This window comes from Pan paniscus, chromosome 2 (assembly GCF_029289425.2).
Source record: "Pan paniscus chromosome 2, NHGRI_mPanPan1-v2.0_pri, whole genome shotgun sequence".
In the NCBI taxonomy this organism is placed as follows: domain Eukaryota; kingdom Metazoa; phylum Chordata; class Mammalia; order Primates; family Hominidae; genus Pan; species Pan paniscus.
The window spans coordinates 27,359,340-27,372,694 of NC_085926.1; the positions used below are offsets into that span (position 1 = coordinate 27,359,340).

Genomic DNA, 13,355 nt, shown 5'->3' on the forward strand with positions numbered 1-13,355 from the left:
GGCTCATCTACAAATATAAGACTGCCATTTGAAAACGTCAAAATCTCACTTACAAAATTTCAATTTTCAAACTTACATCTTAAAGAGGAAAGGGATAAAATTTTAGACTCCTAGGAAACAAAAATAATTTTAAAAACTATAAATTATAAAAGTAATTGTGGTTTTGGCTATTATTTTTAATTTAATTAATCATTTAATTGATTTAATCATTTAATTGAATTGATTAAAAATAATGGCCAAAGCCACAATTACTTTTGTGCCAACCTAATAAAACCCATGAGACCCAGCCAAAGCACATTCAAGAAAATTCAGCAATTATATTAAGAAAAATGAAACAAGGAAAAAAAAGTGAATTAAACAACTACCTCAGAAAATGTGAAAACAAAAAATCTTTCCTGGAAGAAAGTGAAAGGAATGAAATAAAACAGCTAACAGCAGAAACTAAGATACAAAATAAAATGCATTTTTTAAAAGTACTAAAATAACTTTTAAAGACTGCCGTTTGAAAAATACAATAGACCTTTAGCTAATAACAAAACAAAAAAAGCAAAGAGGCAATAATTTCATAGTGAGCACATTTTATATACATACACAAATACATACTATATATAACTCCATGCAAATAAATTTGAAACCTAGATGAAACTGGTAATATACCAGGAAAATGATTTACCAAAACTGACATCAGAAAAAATAGGAAGTTTTACATATACCAATTTCCAAAGAAGAAATAAGCTAATTGTTGAAGTCTACATGACAAAAGATTCAAGCTCAAAAAACTTTACAAAGGAATTCTTCCAAACTTTTAAAATCAAATTATTCCACACCATTTAAAACTGTTTAACAAAAATGAAAACTTACAAACTTTTTTATGAAACAAGTATATTGATGTGAAGTATAAAATGTGAAGATGGCACAAAAATCTATAAACCAATCTACAGTAATACAAACTAGTAGACACAAACCACTACCACTTTAAAGTCCAAACTGGGTTGACTCCAGGAATTCTTTCATATTCAAAAATCTATTCATATGATTTACCATAATAATTGATAAATAAAATTAATATAATCATTTGCCAGAGATGCTGAAAAGGCATTTGATAAAATTCTACATCAATTTATATTTTAAATGTCAATAAAAAAGAAATAATGTTACTTTCTTAACATGATGAAATGTATATTTTGGCTCCAATGTCATTATCTTACTTAATGGGAGAAATACTAGAGACATTTGACTACAGTGAGAAACAAGTTTAAAAATGCCTATTTAAAGCCCATGCTACTTAACACTGTACTAGAGATTTTAGTTAATACAATTAGACAATAGAAAACAATTACATGTATAAGATTTAGAAAAGGAGGAATAATACTATCTCTTACTTACAGATTATTTGACTGAAAAACTATTACAAACAATTAAGGATGGTAGCAGGATTAAAAATACACAGTTGAGTCCGGGCGTGGTGGCTCACACTTGTAATCCCAGCACTTTGGGAGACCGAGGCAGGTGGATCACCTGAGGTCAGGAGTTCAAGACCAGCCTGGCCAACATGGTGAAACCCCATCTCTATTAAAAATACAAAAATTAGCCGGACATGGTGGTAGACGCCTGTAATCCCACCTACTCGGGAGGCTGAGGCAGGAGAATCACCTGAACCCGGGAGGCAGAGGTTGCAGTGAACTGAGATCTCGCCATTGCACTCCAGCCTGGGTGGCAAGAGCGAAGCTCCATCTCAAAAAAAATAATAAAATACACAGTTGACTCTTGAATAAACAAGGGAGTTGGTACCAACTCCCATGCAGTTGAAATTTTGTGTATAACTCCCTGAAACTCAATCTAATAAGCCTACTGTTGACTGGAAAGCCTTACTGGTAACATGAACAGTCGAACATATATTTGGCATGTTAAAGGTGTTATATCCTACATTTTCACAATACAGTAAGCTAGCGAAAAGAAAATATTAATGGAAATACATCATAATTTCTATTTCACTTTATTTCATTTCTCTAAAAATGTGGACAGTACCAATCCTTGTTTCCTTCAGTATCCAAACCATAGAAGGATCCATGTTGCAAAAGAAGTCAAAAGCAATCCTGAATAATCAGAACCCTTCTGCCAGATCAGCTGATATCAATTTGTTTTCTGGCACTACTACTTCTATATCTTTGTCCTCATCACCAGTACCGGTTAAGCACTCATCTCCATCAAGTTGTGTTCTGTTAACTCCTCTGGTGTGGTGTGTACTAGTTTTTGAGCTTCTCCAAGATCCACATCTTGAAACCCTTCAACCTCCACCTTTTTTGCCATATACACAATTTCCTTGAGTGGCTCTGCTGTAAAACCTGTTAAGTCATGCACAACATCTGGACAGTTTTCTCCAAGAAGGAATTTATTGTTTCAGGCTCGATAACGTTCCTGGCTTTTTCTATAGTAATGATGGTGCCTTCAATGGTGTAATCCTTGCAGACTTTCATGATGTCCTTGCTTTCCAAGGTTCTCTTCCACAGCATTAATAATCTTTTCTACATAGCATCTAATGTAACAAGACTTAAAGGTCCTCAGCCCCCTAATCTAGAGACTGAATTAGAGACATTGTGCTTAGGTGCAAGTAGACCACTTCGACACCTTTGGTGCTGAACTCACAGGTTTTGGGTGGCCAGATGCATTGTCTAATATCAAAAAGATTTTAAAAGGCAGTCCCTTACTGGCAAGGTACTTCCTGACTTCAGGAACAATGCACTGATGGGACCAATCCAGAAAAAGGGCTCTCATCCAGGCCTTCTCATATAACAAAAAGACTGGAAGCTGGCATTTATCTTTTCCCTTCAAAGCTCAGCATTAGCAGCTTTATAGAGAAGGGTAGTCAAGACCATAAATTGGACTGCATTTGCACAAAACAGTTAGCTAACCCTTCCTGCATTAAATCCTGGTGCTCACTAATCTTCCTTACTAATAAATGTCTTCTGTAGCATTATTTCCAGAACAGAGTACTTTCATCTGCATTAAAAACCCGTTCAGGGGATTTTCTTAACAGGATCTGATCTGGGAACTCATCTGCTGCCTCCTGGATGGCAGAAGCTGCTTCTCCAGTTATTTTGACATTTTTTAAGCCAAACTTCTTTCTAAAATTACCAAACAATCTTTGCTGGCACTAAATTATCCGATCCTTCGCTTTTCTTTTGCTTTATGTAGTCGTAAAATGACTGCTTTTTCTTGGTCATATCAGAATCTATAGGTATGTCTTTCTTATAGTAATCTGCACCCACATAAAAGCTGCATTTTCAATATGAGATAAAAAGGCATTTTGCAAAAAAGCAAAAGTGTTCATGCCTGCTGGCATAGCTACAGTGACGACTTTACGTTTCCTTTTCTTTTTACAATGATCCTTACGCTGGATTCATTCATCTTGAAATGACAGGCAATGGCAGACTTCATTCTATGGTACATACCAAGAGATTCAACTTCATCTTACATTTGTATGACTTTTCTCTGTTTCTTAGGAACACTTACTAGTATCACCAACAGGACTTCCTATGAGTCCCATGTTGTTATTCGAAAGTTTACAGTATTGCAGTAAACATGATGAAAAATATATGAGAACCTCATGATCACTTTTTAGGGTAAACACAATTTACTGGAGAGACAAACTGCTGATGTGGAGACGATGAGCAACACACAGCATTTTACGCATGTTAACTTGCAACACTTGAGCTCACTGCAATAGCAACAGGTAGTAACTATGAAATTACAATGACAGTGGTATGGTATTTACTATAGTTAATTTTATGCAGTTAGGATTTAATACTGCATCTTTACTTTTATTTACATTTCTCTCCACTGAGAATGGTGCCATGTACACTCTTAGTGTGTATAAGTTTTTGATAAATTTTAGCTTTTTAGAATAGATTTGTATATATCTTATGGTAATAAATTATTATTAAAGAAGACTAGTACGTACATATATTTTATGCATTCAGGAATACCTAATTAATCTTAATTTTTTGATATTTCTAGGCTATGAAGTTTGCATGCAAATTTTTTCAAATTATCAAAAAACTTTCCAATGTTTATTGAAAAACTCCACATAATTAGAACTGCACAGTTCAAACTCATATTGTTCAAGGGTCAACTGTGTATGTATATATGCACATAAAAAATAACAAATAGCCTTCATTTCATATAAAAGCAACAAAGATACAATACTCATGAATATACTCACCAAGAAACATGTAAATTATAAGGAAAACTTGACAACATTCTTTAAGAATACAAAAACTTGCTTGAAACAGAAAATCAACTGGTGAGAGACACTCCATGTTTTTGAATAGAAAGACTCAAACTCATGAAGACGTCAGTTCTCCCTCAGTTGAATGAGAAATTTGTCATCACAACTTTTTAAAAACCATTATGCATATTTCTGAATATAGAAAGTTGATTTTAAAGCCTACACAGAAGGATAAATATGCAAGATAGCCAAGAAACTTCAGAAAAACAAGAGTAAGAGAGAGAGCAAGAACAAGTCTAGACCTACCAGACATTAAAATATACCAAAAAGCCTCAAAAACTGGAGTGTGGAATTGGTCCATGAATAGACAGACCAATGGACAACAAAACAAAGTCCAAAACAGGCCTGAATACAAATGGAATTTTAGCTAATAAAGGCAGCATCGCCAACCAAGGGGAGCAATGTTTAGCTCTTAATGAACAGGGAGAACCAGGCAGGAACTTAGAAAAAAGATGAAGCTGGGTCCATACTCACATAAAATACGCTATCATAACCTCCAAAGGATCAATGAACAATTTAAATGTTAAAAAAAAAAAAAAAAAAAAGACGGTGGTGGGGCAATGAACAAAAGATAATCAGGAATATTCAACCTCACTAATTATACAAATGCAAATTAAAACCTCATTAAAAGGCCGGAAGCAGTGGCTCACGCCTATAATCCTAGAACTTTGGGAGGCTGAAGCAAGAGGATCACTAGAGTCCAGGAGTTTGAGACCAGCCTGCACAACAAAGTGAGACAGCATATCTACAAAGTATCAAAAAATTAGCTGGGGCTGGTAGTGCACACCTGTGGTCCAGGCTACATAGAAGGCTAAGGCAGGAAGTTTGCTTGAGCCCAGGAAACCGAGGCTGCAGTAAGCCATGTTCATGACATTGCCCTCCAGCCTGGGTGACAGAGCAAGACCCTGTCTCATAAAAACTCAATTAAAAACCTCATTAAAATACTTAAAATAGGAAGATAAAGATACCTATTAGATTGACAAATATCCAAAAGTCTGGCAACACACAGTGTCAGTGAGGATGCAGGGAAATAGGCCCTTTCATACATCACTGCAGGAGTCCAAAACACTCCAGCTGATGGAGGGAATTCTGGTAATATCTACTAAAATTATAAATAAATTCCCCTTTGACCCAGCAATCCTATTACTGGGGATCTATTCTACAGATATATCTGCAAAAGACTAAAATGACATGTGATATTGTCATGCGTGGTTTGAAATAGCAAAAGACTGGTAACATCAGAACCCAGGAATAGAATAAATTATGGTACATCCATGCATAGAATACAACAAAGCTGTGAAAAAGAGAATAAGGAATATTTTCATGATTTCTTATGTCAGATCTCCTAGATACAACTTTTATATGAAAAAAGCAAGGTACAGAACGGTATATGCAGTACACTAACTTTTGGTGACAGAAACAAGACTACATGTTCATAGTTTCAAGTACTGAATGAAAAATGAAAAGGATAAACAAAAAACTAGTAAAAAATGGTCCACCCACAGGAGGTAAGTATGGGGGTAAGAAGGTAAACAGGACGAGGTGGGGATAAAACTTCTCTGTTTTGGTTTTTGAATCACACCTAATCAAAACAAATTTTATTAAAATAAAGTAAGTCACAGAAGAATAGCTCTGGATTCTTACCTGAGAAGGGACACTTTTTGGTGGTTCTATGCGTATAGAAGGATCCCACTCTCCTGGAGGTAGGACAGTTACTTGATCTAAAAATTCATCAATTCCAGATAAGAGGTCATTTCTGTCTTTTGCTTTATAAGCTACATCATGGAAAATCTAAGTGAAAAAAATATTGAGTAAAAGATTTTAAAGTTGAAAAAAATTTCTACACATAGTAAATCGACTCTGGATATCATAAATAGCTTCACAATAAAGACAACCCCTAAACTCTTATCTCAGGCAGGTATTCAGCCCAGCCTGGGTAACAACTATAAAAGGTAATCCACTCAGTATTATCAGATGAATTAACAATAACAAACAATGAAAGAGAACAGTTACATGTTAAGACAGAACAATTTTTTAAAAATAAAATTTTGCCTGGGAAATAGTAATTGATTAGAAAATAAAACACTGTAGCATGTCATTCTACTTCTATGACATTTAAATGTCATTTATCCTAAGAAAATAGTCATGGATATGCAAACAACTTTACTTAAATAATTTGTTTAATGACCAATATTTACTGGCTACCTACTAACTGCTAAAATACAATTCTAAGCATTGTGGATAATGCAATGGTGACAGGTAAGGCAAGGTCCCTATACTCAAGAACCTTTTTTTCTAGGAGGAAAAACAGTGAAACGCGTTATTAAATAAATAAATAATTATAGGTATTGATAGACGCTCTGATAAAAAGAAAGTAGGGTACAGAAAGGGAAACTGATGGGAAAGAACAAAGGAGCCAGGAAAATTCTCTTAAAGGAGGTAACTGACCAGGCACGGTGGCTCATGCCTGTAATTCCCGCACTTTGGGAGGCCGAGGCAGGCAGATCGCCTGATGTCAGGAGTTTGAGACCAGCCTTGCGCCAACATGGTGACACCCCATCTCTACTAAAACTACAAAATTAGCCAGGCGTGGTGGCGTACGCCTGTAATCCCAGCTACTCAAGAGGCTGAGGCAGGAGAACTGTGCCACCACACCCAGCTAATTTTTGTATTTTTAGTAGAGATGGGGTTTCACCACGTAGGCCAGGCTGGTCTCAAACTCCCGACCTCAAGTGATCCACCCACCTCGGCCTCCCAAAGTGCTGGGATTACAGGAGTGAGCCACTGCGCCCGGCCAAAAGTTTAAATTTAAATTTCACTATATGATAGGAAGTCATTAATACCTTTGGACTAAGGAAATGATACATTCAAATTTGCATGTTACTGAGAGTGTAGAGAAAAATACTATACAATAAATACTCATAAAGGCTACTTGAATCAACAAATAAAAGGCTAAGCCAGAGAAATGGCAGTAGAGATGGAAAGAATATGACAGATTAAATGCAAAACACATTGAAGAGGTAAAAAGAAACTGGTGACTGGCTGGTTGAAAGAGGACAGAAAAATGTGACAGGCGCGGTGGCTCACGCCTGTAATCCCAGCACTTTGGGAGGCCGAGGTGGGCAGATCACAAGGTCAGGAGATTGAGACCATCCTGGCCAACACGGTGAAACCCCGTCTCTACTAAAAATACAGAAAAATTAGCTGGGCATGGTGGGGTGCACCTGTAGTCCCAGCTACTCGGGAGGCTGAGGCAGGAGAATTGCAGTGAGCTGAGATTGCACCACTGCGCTCCAGCCTGGCAACAGAGTGAGACTCTGTCTCAAAAAAAAAAGAAAAGAAAAGAAAAAGAAAAAGAAAAATTAGGTCAGGTTCAGATATGGGGCATTTCAAATACCCTTGGGACACACAGCACTGATGTTTGGCAAGAATCTGATTACAAATCTCTCTTCAAAAGAAAGACAAGGTCCTGATTAGTATGCAGGTTATCATCAAAGATCGGGACCCCATATCAGAGAAATTTACAGGAAAAAAAATGTTGTGAGGAAAACCTAGAGAAATGATATGCTGAAATCTAGGATAAAAAAAATCCCAAAATTTCAAAAGTTCAAGAAGGTAGTCAATAATTACAAATGTTTAAAACAAAAAAAAAATTTTTAATACCCACTGATCTTGATATAAAGGTCTTAAAAACCTAACCGAAGGCAAATAGGAGAAGCAAATATGAGATAAAACAGTATACACAGCAAGGAAAAGTTTTAGAGCTTCACTATGAAAGAAAAGAGAACTGTAATCTAATATATACTATAAGCTGCATAATTAGTGTCTACTTCAAAGAGACTTGGAGTATTCTGATTACCTCATCTGTCATGAGAGTGGCTATTGATCTTCCAATTTCATGGTACTGTGGTGCCTTGCCTGCTGGACCCAATAACAAAAACAAAAACCTAAGGAAATATGAAAATACAGATTTTAAAATAAACATCATACACCCACAAAGCTAGGCAATCATAAAAAAGAAACCATTCAAATATAAACAAAGAAACAACACTCAGACATCTTTTCTACTCCCCCACACCAATCGCTGAAAAAAGATGGCAACTCCACCTGGACTAAAGGAAATCAGAAAACTAGGAAAAGCAACCATAATTAACTACCAAATCGACCTTCTACCAAACTCCTGACCTCAGGTGATCCACCCACCTCGGCCTCCCAAAGTGCTGGAATTACAGCAGTGAGCCACTATGCCCAGCCGATATTTATTTTATTGTACTTTTTAGTTCCAGGAAGAAAATGATTTTATGCCCTATTCACAGGAGTCTTATATTCAAAGTATTTGGTACAGTGGCTGAATATTAACTATTAAAATGAGATTTTGGCTGGGCACAGTGGCTCACGTCTGTAATCCCAATACTTTGGGAGGCCAAGACAGGCAGATCACTTAAGTAGGAGTTCGAGACCAGATGGGACAATGGCAAAACACCATATCTACTACAAATACAAAACTTAGCTAGGCATGGTGCTGCACACCTGTGATCCAGACTACTAGGGAGGCTAAGGCAGGAAAATCGCATGAACCTGGGAGGTGGAGGTTGCAGTGAGCTGAAATTGTGCCACTGCACTCCAGCCTGGATGACAAAGTGAGATTGTCTCAAAAATAAGATAAAATTAAATAAAATAAGCTTTTATTACATAAATCAACATGCTTGTTCATTCGCTGGATTAAAAACTTGTAGATTTTGAAAATGCTTAGAGAATGTTACTTGGAACTAACTCTTTACCTGGTTGGAACAGGGACCTCAGTCAACCCTGTAAGGAGGACAGCAGGAGCCAGTCTCACAAATGCAATTATTGGCCTTTCCAAAAAGTCTACTTCGCCCACCAGGACGTTGGATGCCTCAGCACCCGTAGGAATTTTTCTCATGAAATTCATATCAACCTATTGACAAATAAATAATTAAAAATAAAGTTTCCATGGTATTTGTAAGACTAGAGAGAAACAGGAAAGAAAAACTGCTTTATAAGACTACTATTTGCTAATCAAAACTTGTGATCTAATGAATGTTTAAAATGTCAAAATTTTCACAACTATAAAGAATGGAGTAGACATACAAAAAAGCAAGCAAACATATTTGAATCAATGCTACTGTTTTAACTGTCACAATCTTTATCAAACATGAACTTGAGAAATTTTTCAATGAATACTGCACTATTCATTAAAAACTATTAAGGACAAATATGTAGTTCACAAACTAACAATGGTTCATGAAATTATACACAGTGCTAAAAAATATTCATGGTTTTATATTACTTAACCTTAGAAAACCTTTACATTGTATGTAAAGTCCCCCTAAAAACAAACCAAAAAATTACTCTGGGCATTTCCCAGTCTTTTCATTAACTGGAAAAAAAACCATTACTTTTATTTCATTAGTAGTATTTTTGAGACAAGGTCTTACTCTATTGCCCAGGCTGGAGTGCAGTGGCAGGAACATAGCTCACTGTAAACCTCAAAATCCTGGACTTAAGCAATCCTCGCACCTTGGCCTCCCGAGTAGCTGAGACTACAGGCATGCGCTACCACGCCCGGCTAATTTTTGTTGTTTTTTTGTAGAGGTTGGGGGCTTGCTATATTGCCCAGGCTGGTCTTGAACTCCTGGCCAAGTGATTCTCTTGCCTCAGCCTCCCAAAACACAGGGATTACAGGCATGAATTACTATGCCTGGCCCCTTGTTTTTATTTAAAACAAAAATCTATAGCCCTTATTGGCACAGATATATGATAATGCTATAATAGTAAAATTTAGCTTTCTGTGTATAATTACAAGGAAAAGGTTACACATGATATCAAATTATGTGAACTTCATTTATATGCAGTTTCACACAAGTCACTAAACAACCACTTACAGGGCTATCTATGAAAAGTAAAACCAGCACTTACAGCGGGCCTCTTGAGTCCCACACCCAGTGTGCCACAACTACAGTGCCAGGAGGCAGACTCCTGCCCAACAGGAGACAAGGAAGTATACACAAAGATAGGCCAAGTAAAAAAAAGTAAGACTGTGACAGAGGAACAAAAATAAACGGCAACTGCCATGCCTAGAGGAACTCTATAATGTAAATTATATTAATTTATTCATTTAACAAGAAATAAATTGCAATTTTGTTACTAAGTACTTTGCACTATCTGAAATAACATGAGCACCAGTAAAATGTGATCAGGATAGATCAGAAAAACTTAAAATACAACAGCCTTTCTGCACAGCCAATGTCCGTAATGCTAGGCTTCCTATAGTTTTAGACTATAACACTCAACAAAGCTATAATGCAAACCATTTAAACTCCTTTTCTGTAAAATATATCTTGTAGACTTTTCATCAAAGAATAAAAGGCTTAAGAAATGAAATCAGCTTGACATAATTACATTTATTAAAAAGTCTTATACTGGATACAAAAATATTAAAATACCATGAGCATCTGGTATTTTACTATAGCAAATTAATACTACTAAAAAATTAGTGGCTAGATAGAATCAATTGTTCATAAGAAATACTCATAAAGTACATTTTACATTCAGTTACAATTTGAACTTAGTAGTCTTTTGCCCTGTTCTTTTAAATTAAGGTTTATCTATTTCAACAAAATACTCATTTACCAAAATAAAAAAATCATACTTCACATAGGTATTTTTTTGTAATCCATGCCTTTACCTACCCATGGGGAAGCACCAATATATTTCTCAGTGACATTCCAAAAGTACTGACACCATAAGACAGTAATTCTGGGATCGCATTACAGCCCAGGAAAGACTGAATCATTAGTGCTGTAACATCACTCCCAGAATTAACGTTCTAGTGGTGGTAGCTCCAGAACAAATGACTGTAGTTCAAAAAGTACTGACGTTTCACAGTATCTATGGGTAGGTATGGATGGAAATATCGTATTATTCACATATTCTTTTTCAGAATTTCTAACACTAGTAATGGTGTAAAGTTATTCAAGTACTCACAGGTTAACTGTAACCCTTCTCACAGTTTTTACCTTAAATTAACATCACAGACATCACATGCAGGTTTGTAAGCACCAGTCTACTAAAAAATTACTATCATCAATGTTAATAATATTAGCCACAAATTACTACTTATTTCCTCAATAAGAATAATTATGAGAATTTTCAGTTAATGATAGAATTACCTTGCTGAAGTCAACAGTACTATTTTCTCTGCTTCCACCATTTCCATTACCTTTAATTTCTCCACTTTTACTATTGTCCAAGTTTCCAGGAGCAGACTGGGGAGAGGCCAAAATACCTATGTTTAAAGACAAATTCCAAATTAGTAAGGAGAAAATTCACTTTGCAACCTGATTCTGCTCACATTCTGAAAGTGATGATTTATGAATATTATAAAAGCAAATGTGCAAGGTTAAAAAAAATAAGTGCCCGGTGTTAGTAACATACCAGCAAAACTAGAACATTTTAAGCAATAATAAAGCTATACATTTTAATATTTAAAATAATACAATTAGAATTTACAAAAATTGTGGCCTTTTGCAAAAAGAAATAAAACGTGAGTTGCTGTGAACCACAAAAGATGGAAGACCTGAGTCTGATTACCATTAAAAATACTTAGGGAATATACTTTTAATTATCATAAACATGTGAAATGCATGGAACTTAATGAAGCCTAGCTGTACTTAGCATGCTTTCAACAATAAATTCTCTGACAAACCCTAAGTGTAACTCAGAAAAAAGCTACACTAACTAAATGCAGGTTGAATTAACATAATCTCCCATAATCAGAAGTTTCCTAAAGACTTTTCATTTTTCTTTGTTAACATTATGTCTATAATACCTATTGTCATTACTCCTAAGAAATCCAACTTTAAAATATAACAAGCAAGTTTTTTGCAATGAAATTGGCAGAGTAAGAGTTTTATAACCAAAGGGATCTGTGTTTAAATTATGCACTCTCTGCCACTTTGTATCTATGTGACTGTAAGAAACTCACTCCATCTCTAAGAGTCAGACAAACTCATAAAAATAGCTTATTTGGATTAGAAATGATACTTGTTTGGATTTCAAAGGACAGACACATATTGAAGCATTAGTATATTCATTTCAAAAGTGACATTCAACACCAACATTTCACAATAATAAAAACACAGCTTAATATGAGACTAATCATTAACACTATGAATTCTAATTCTGCAAAAAAGTTAAAATTTAAAAAATTTCAAATTCAGCCGGGCGCGGTGGCTCATGCCTCTAATCCCAGCACTCTGGGAGGCCGAGGTGGGTGGATCACCTGAGGTCAGGAGTTCAAGACCAGTCTGGCTAACATGGTGAAACCCCATCTCTACTAAAAATACAAAATTAGCCGGGCGTGATGGCGTGTGCCTGTAGTCCCAGCTATTTGGGAGGTTGAGGCAGGAGAATCGATTGAACCCAGGAGGCGGAGGTTGAAGTGAGCCAAGATTGCACCATTGCACTCCAGCCTGGGCAACGAGAGAGAAACTCCGTCCTAAAAAAAAAAAAAAAGGGCCAGGCGCTGTGGCTCACCCCTGTAATCCCAGCACTTTGGGAGGTCAAGGCGGACGGATCACCTGAGGCTGGGAGTTCGAGACCAGCCTGACCAACATGGAGAAACACCCTCTCTACTAAAACTACAAAATTAGCCCGGCGTGGTGGAGCATGCCTGTAATCCCAGCTACTCGGGAGGCTGAGGCAGGAGAATTGCTTGAACCCAGGAGGCAGAGGTTGCAGTGAGCCAAGATTGCAGCATTGCACTCCAGCCTGGGCAACAAGAGCAAAACTCTGTCTCAAAAAAAAAAAAAAAAAAAAAATTTAAATTCAAGTACACTACACAGATTTCTACTATTAGGTTGGTGCAATTTCCTTTGCTCCAACCTGATATTAAATGCATCTCATTTTTTTCAAAACATCCAAGGTTTTCTAGTGCAAGAATATAGACTAATAATTCCTAAAACACTGAACATTATAGGAGGAAAAGGTACTGAAATACAACAGACTTTACTTTTTGTTTTAACTGTCCCATGCACAGCAACAC

General features: G+C 36.2%; 1 protein-coding gene across 9 annotated transcripts in view; it reads right to left on the bottom strand.

The window, feature by feature from the left end:
- SLC4A7 (solute carrier family 4 member 7) overlaps positions 1-13,355 on the bottom strand; it is a 111,488-nt gene that overhangs the window by 39,833 nt on the left and 58,300 nt on the right. For 7 of the 9 annotated variants that reach the window (XM_034956006.3, XM_034956003.3, XM_034956005.3 and 4 more), the window contains 4 exons: positions 11,482-11,597; positions 9,070-9,227; positions 8,148-8,235; positions 5,933-6,079 (listed from right to left, as the gene is read on the bottom strand). In XM_034956006.3, the coding sequence (XP_034811897.1) occupies positions 5,933-6,079; positions 8,148-8,235; positions 9,070-9,227; positions 11,482-11,597 (509 nt within the window). Of the gene's footprint in view, positions 1-5,932; positions 6,080-8,147; positions 8,236-9,069; positions 9,228-10,228; positions 10,289-11,481; positions 11,598-13,355 lie in introns of all 9 variants that reach the window. The other 2 variants (XM_055109585.2, XM_055109581.2) reach the window with 1 other exon arrangement.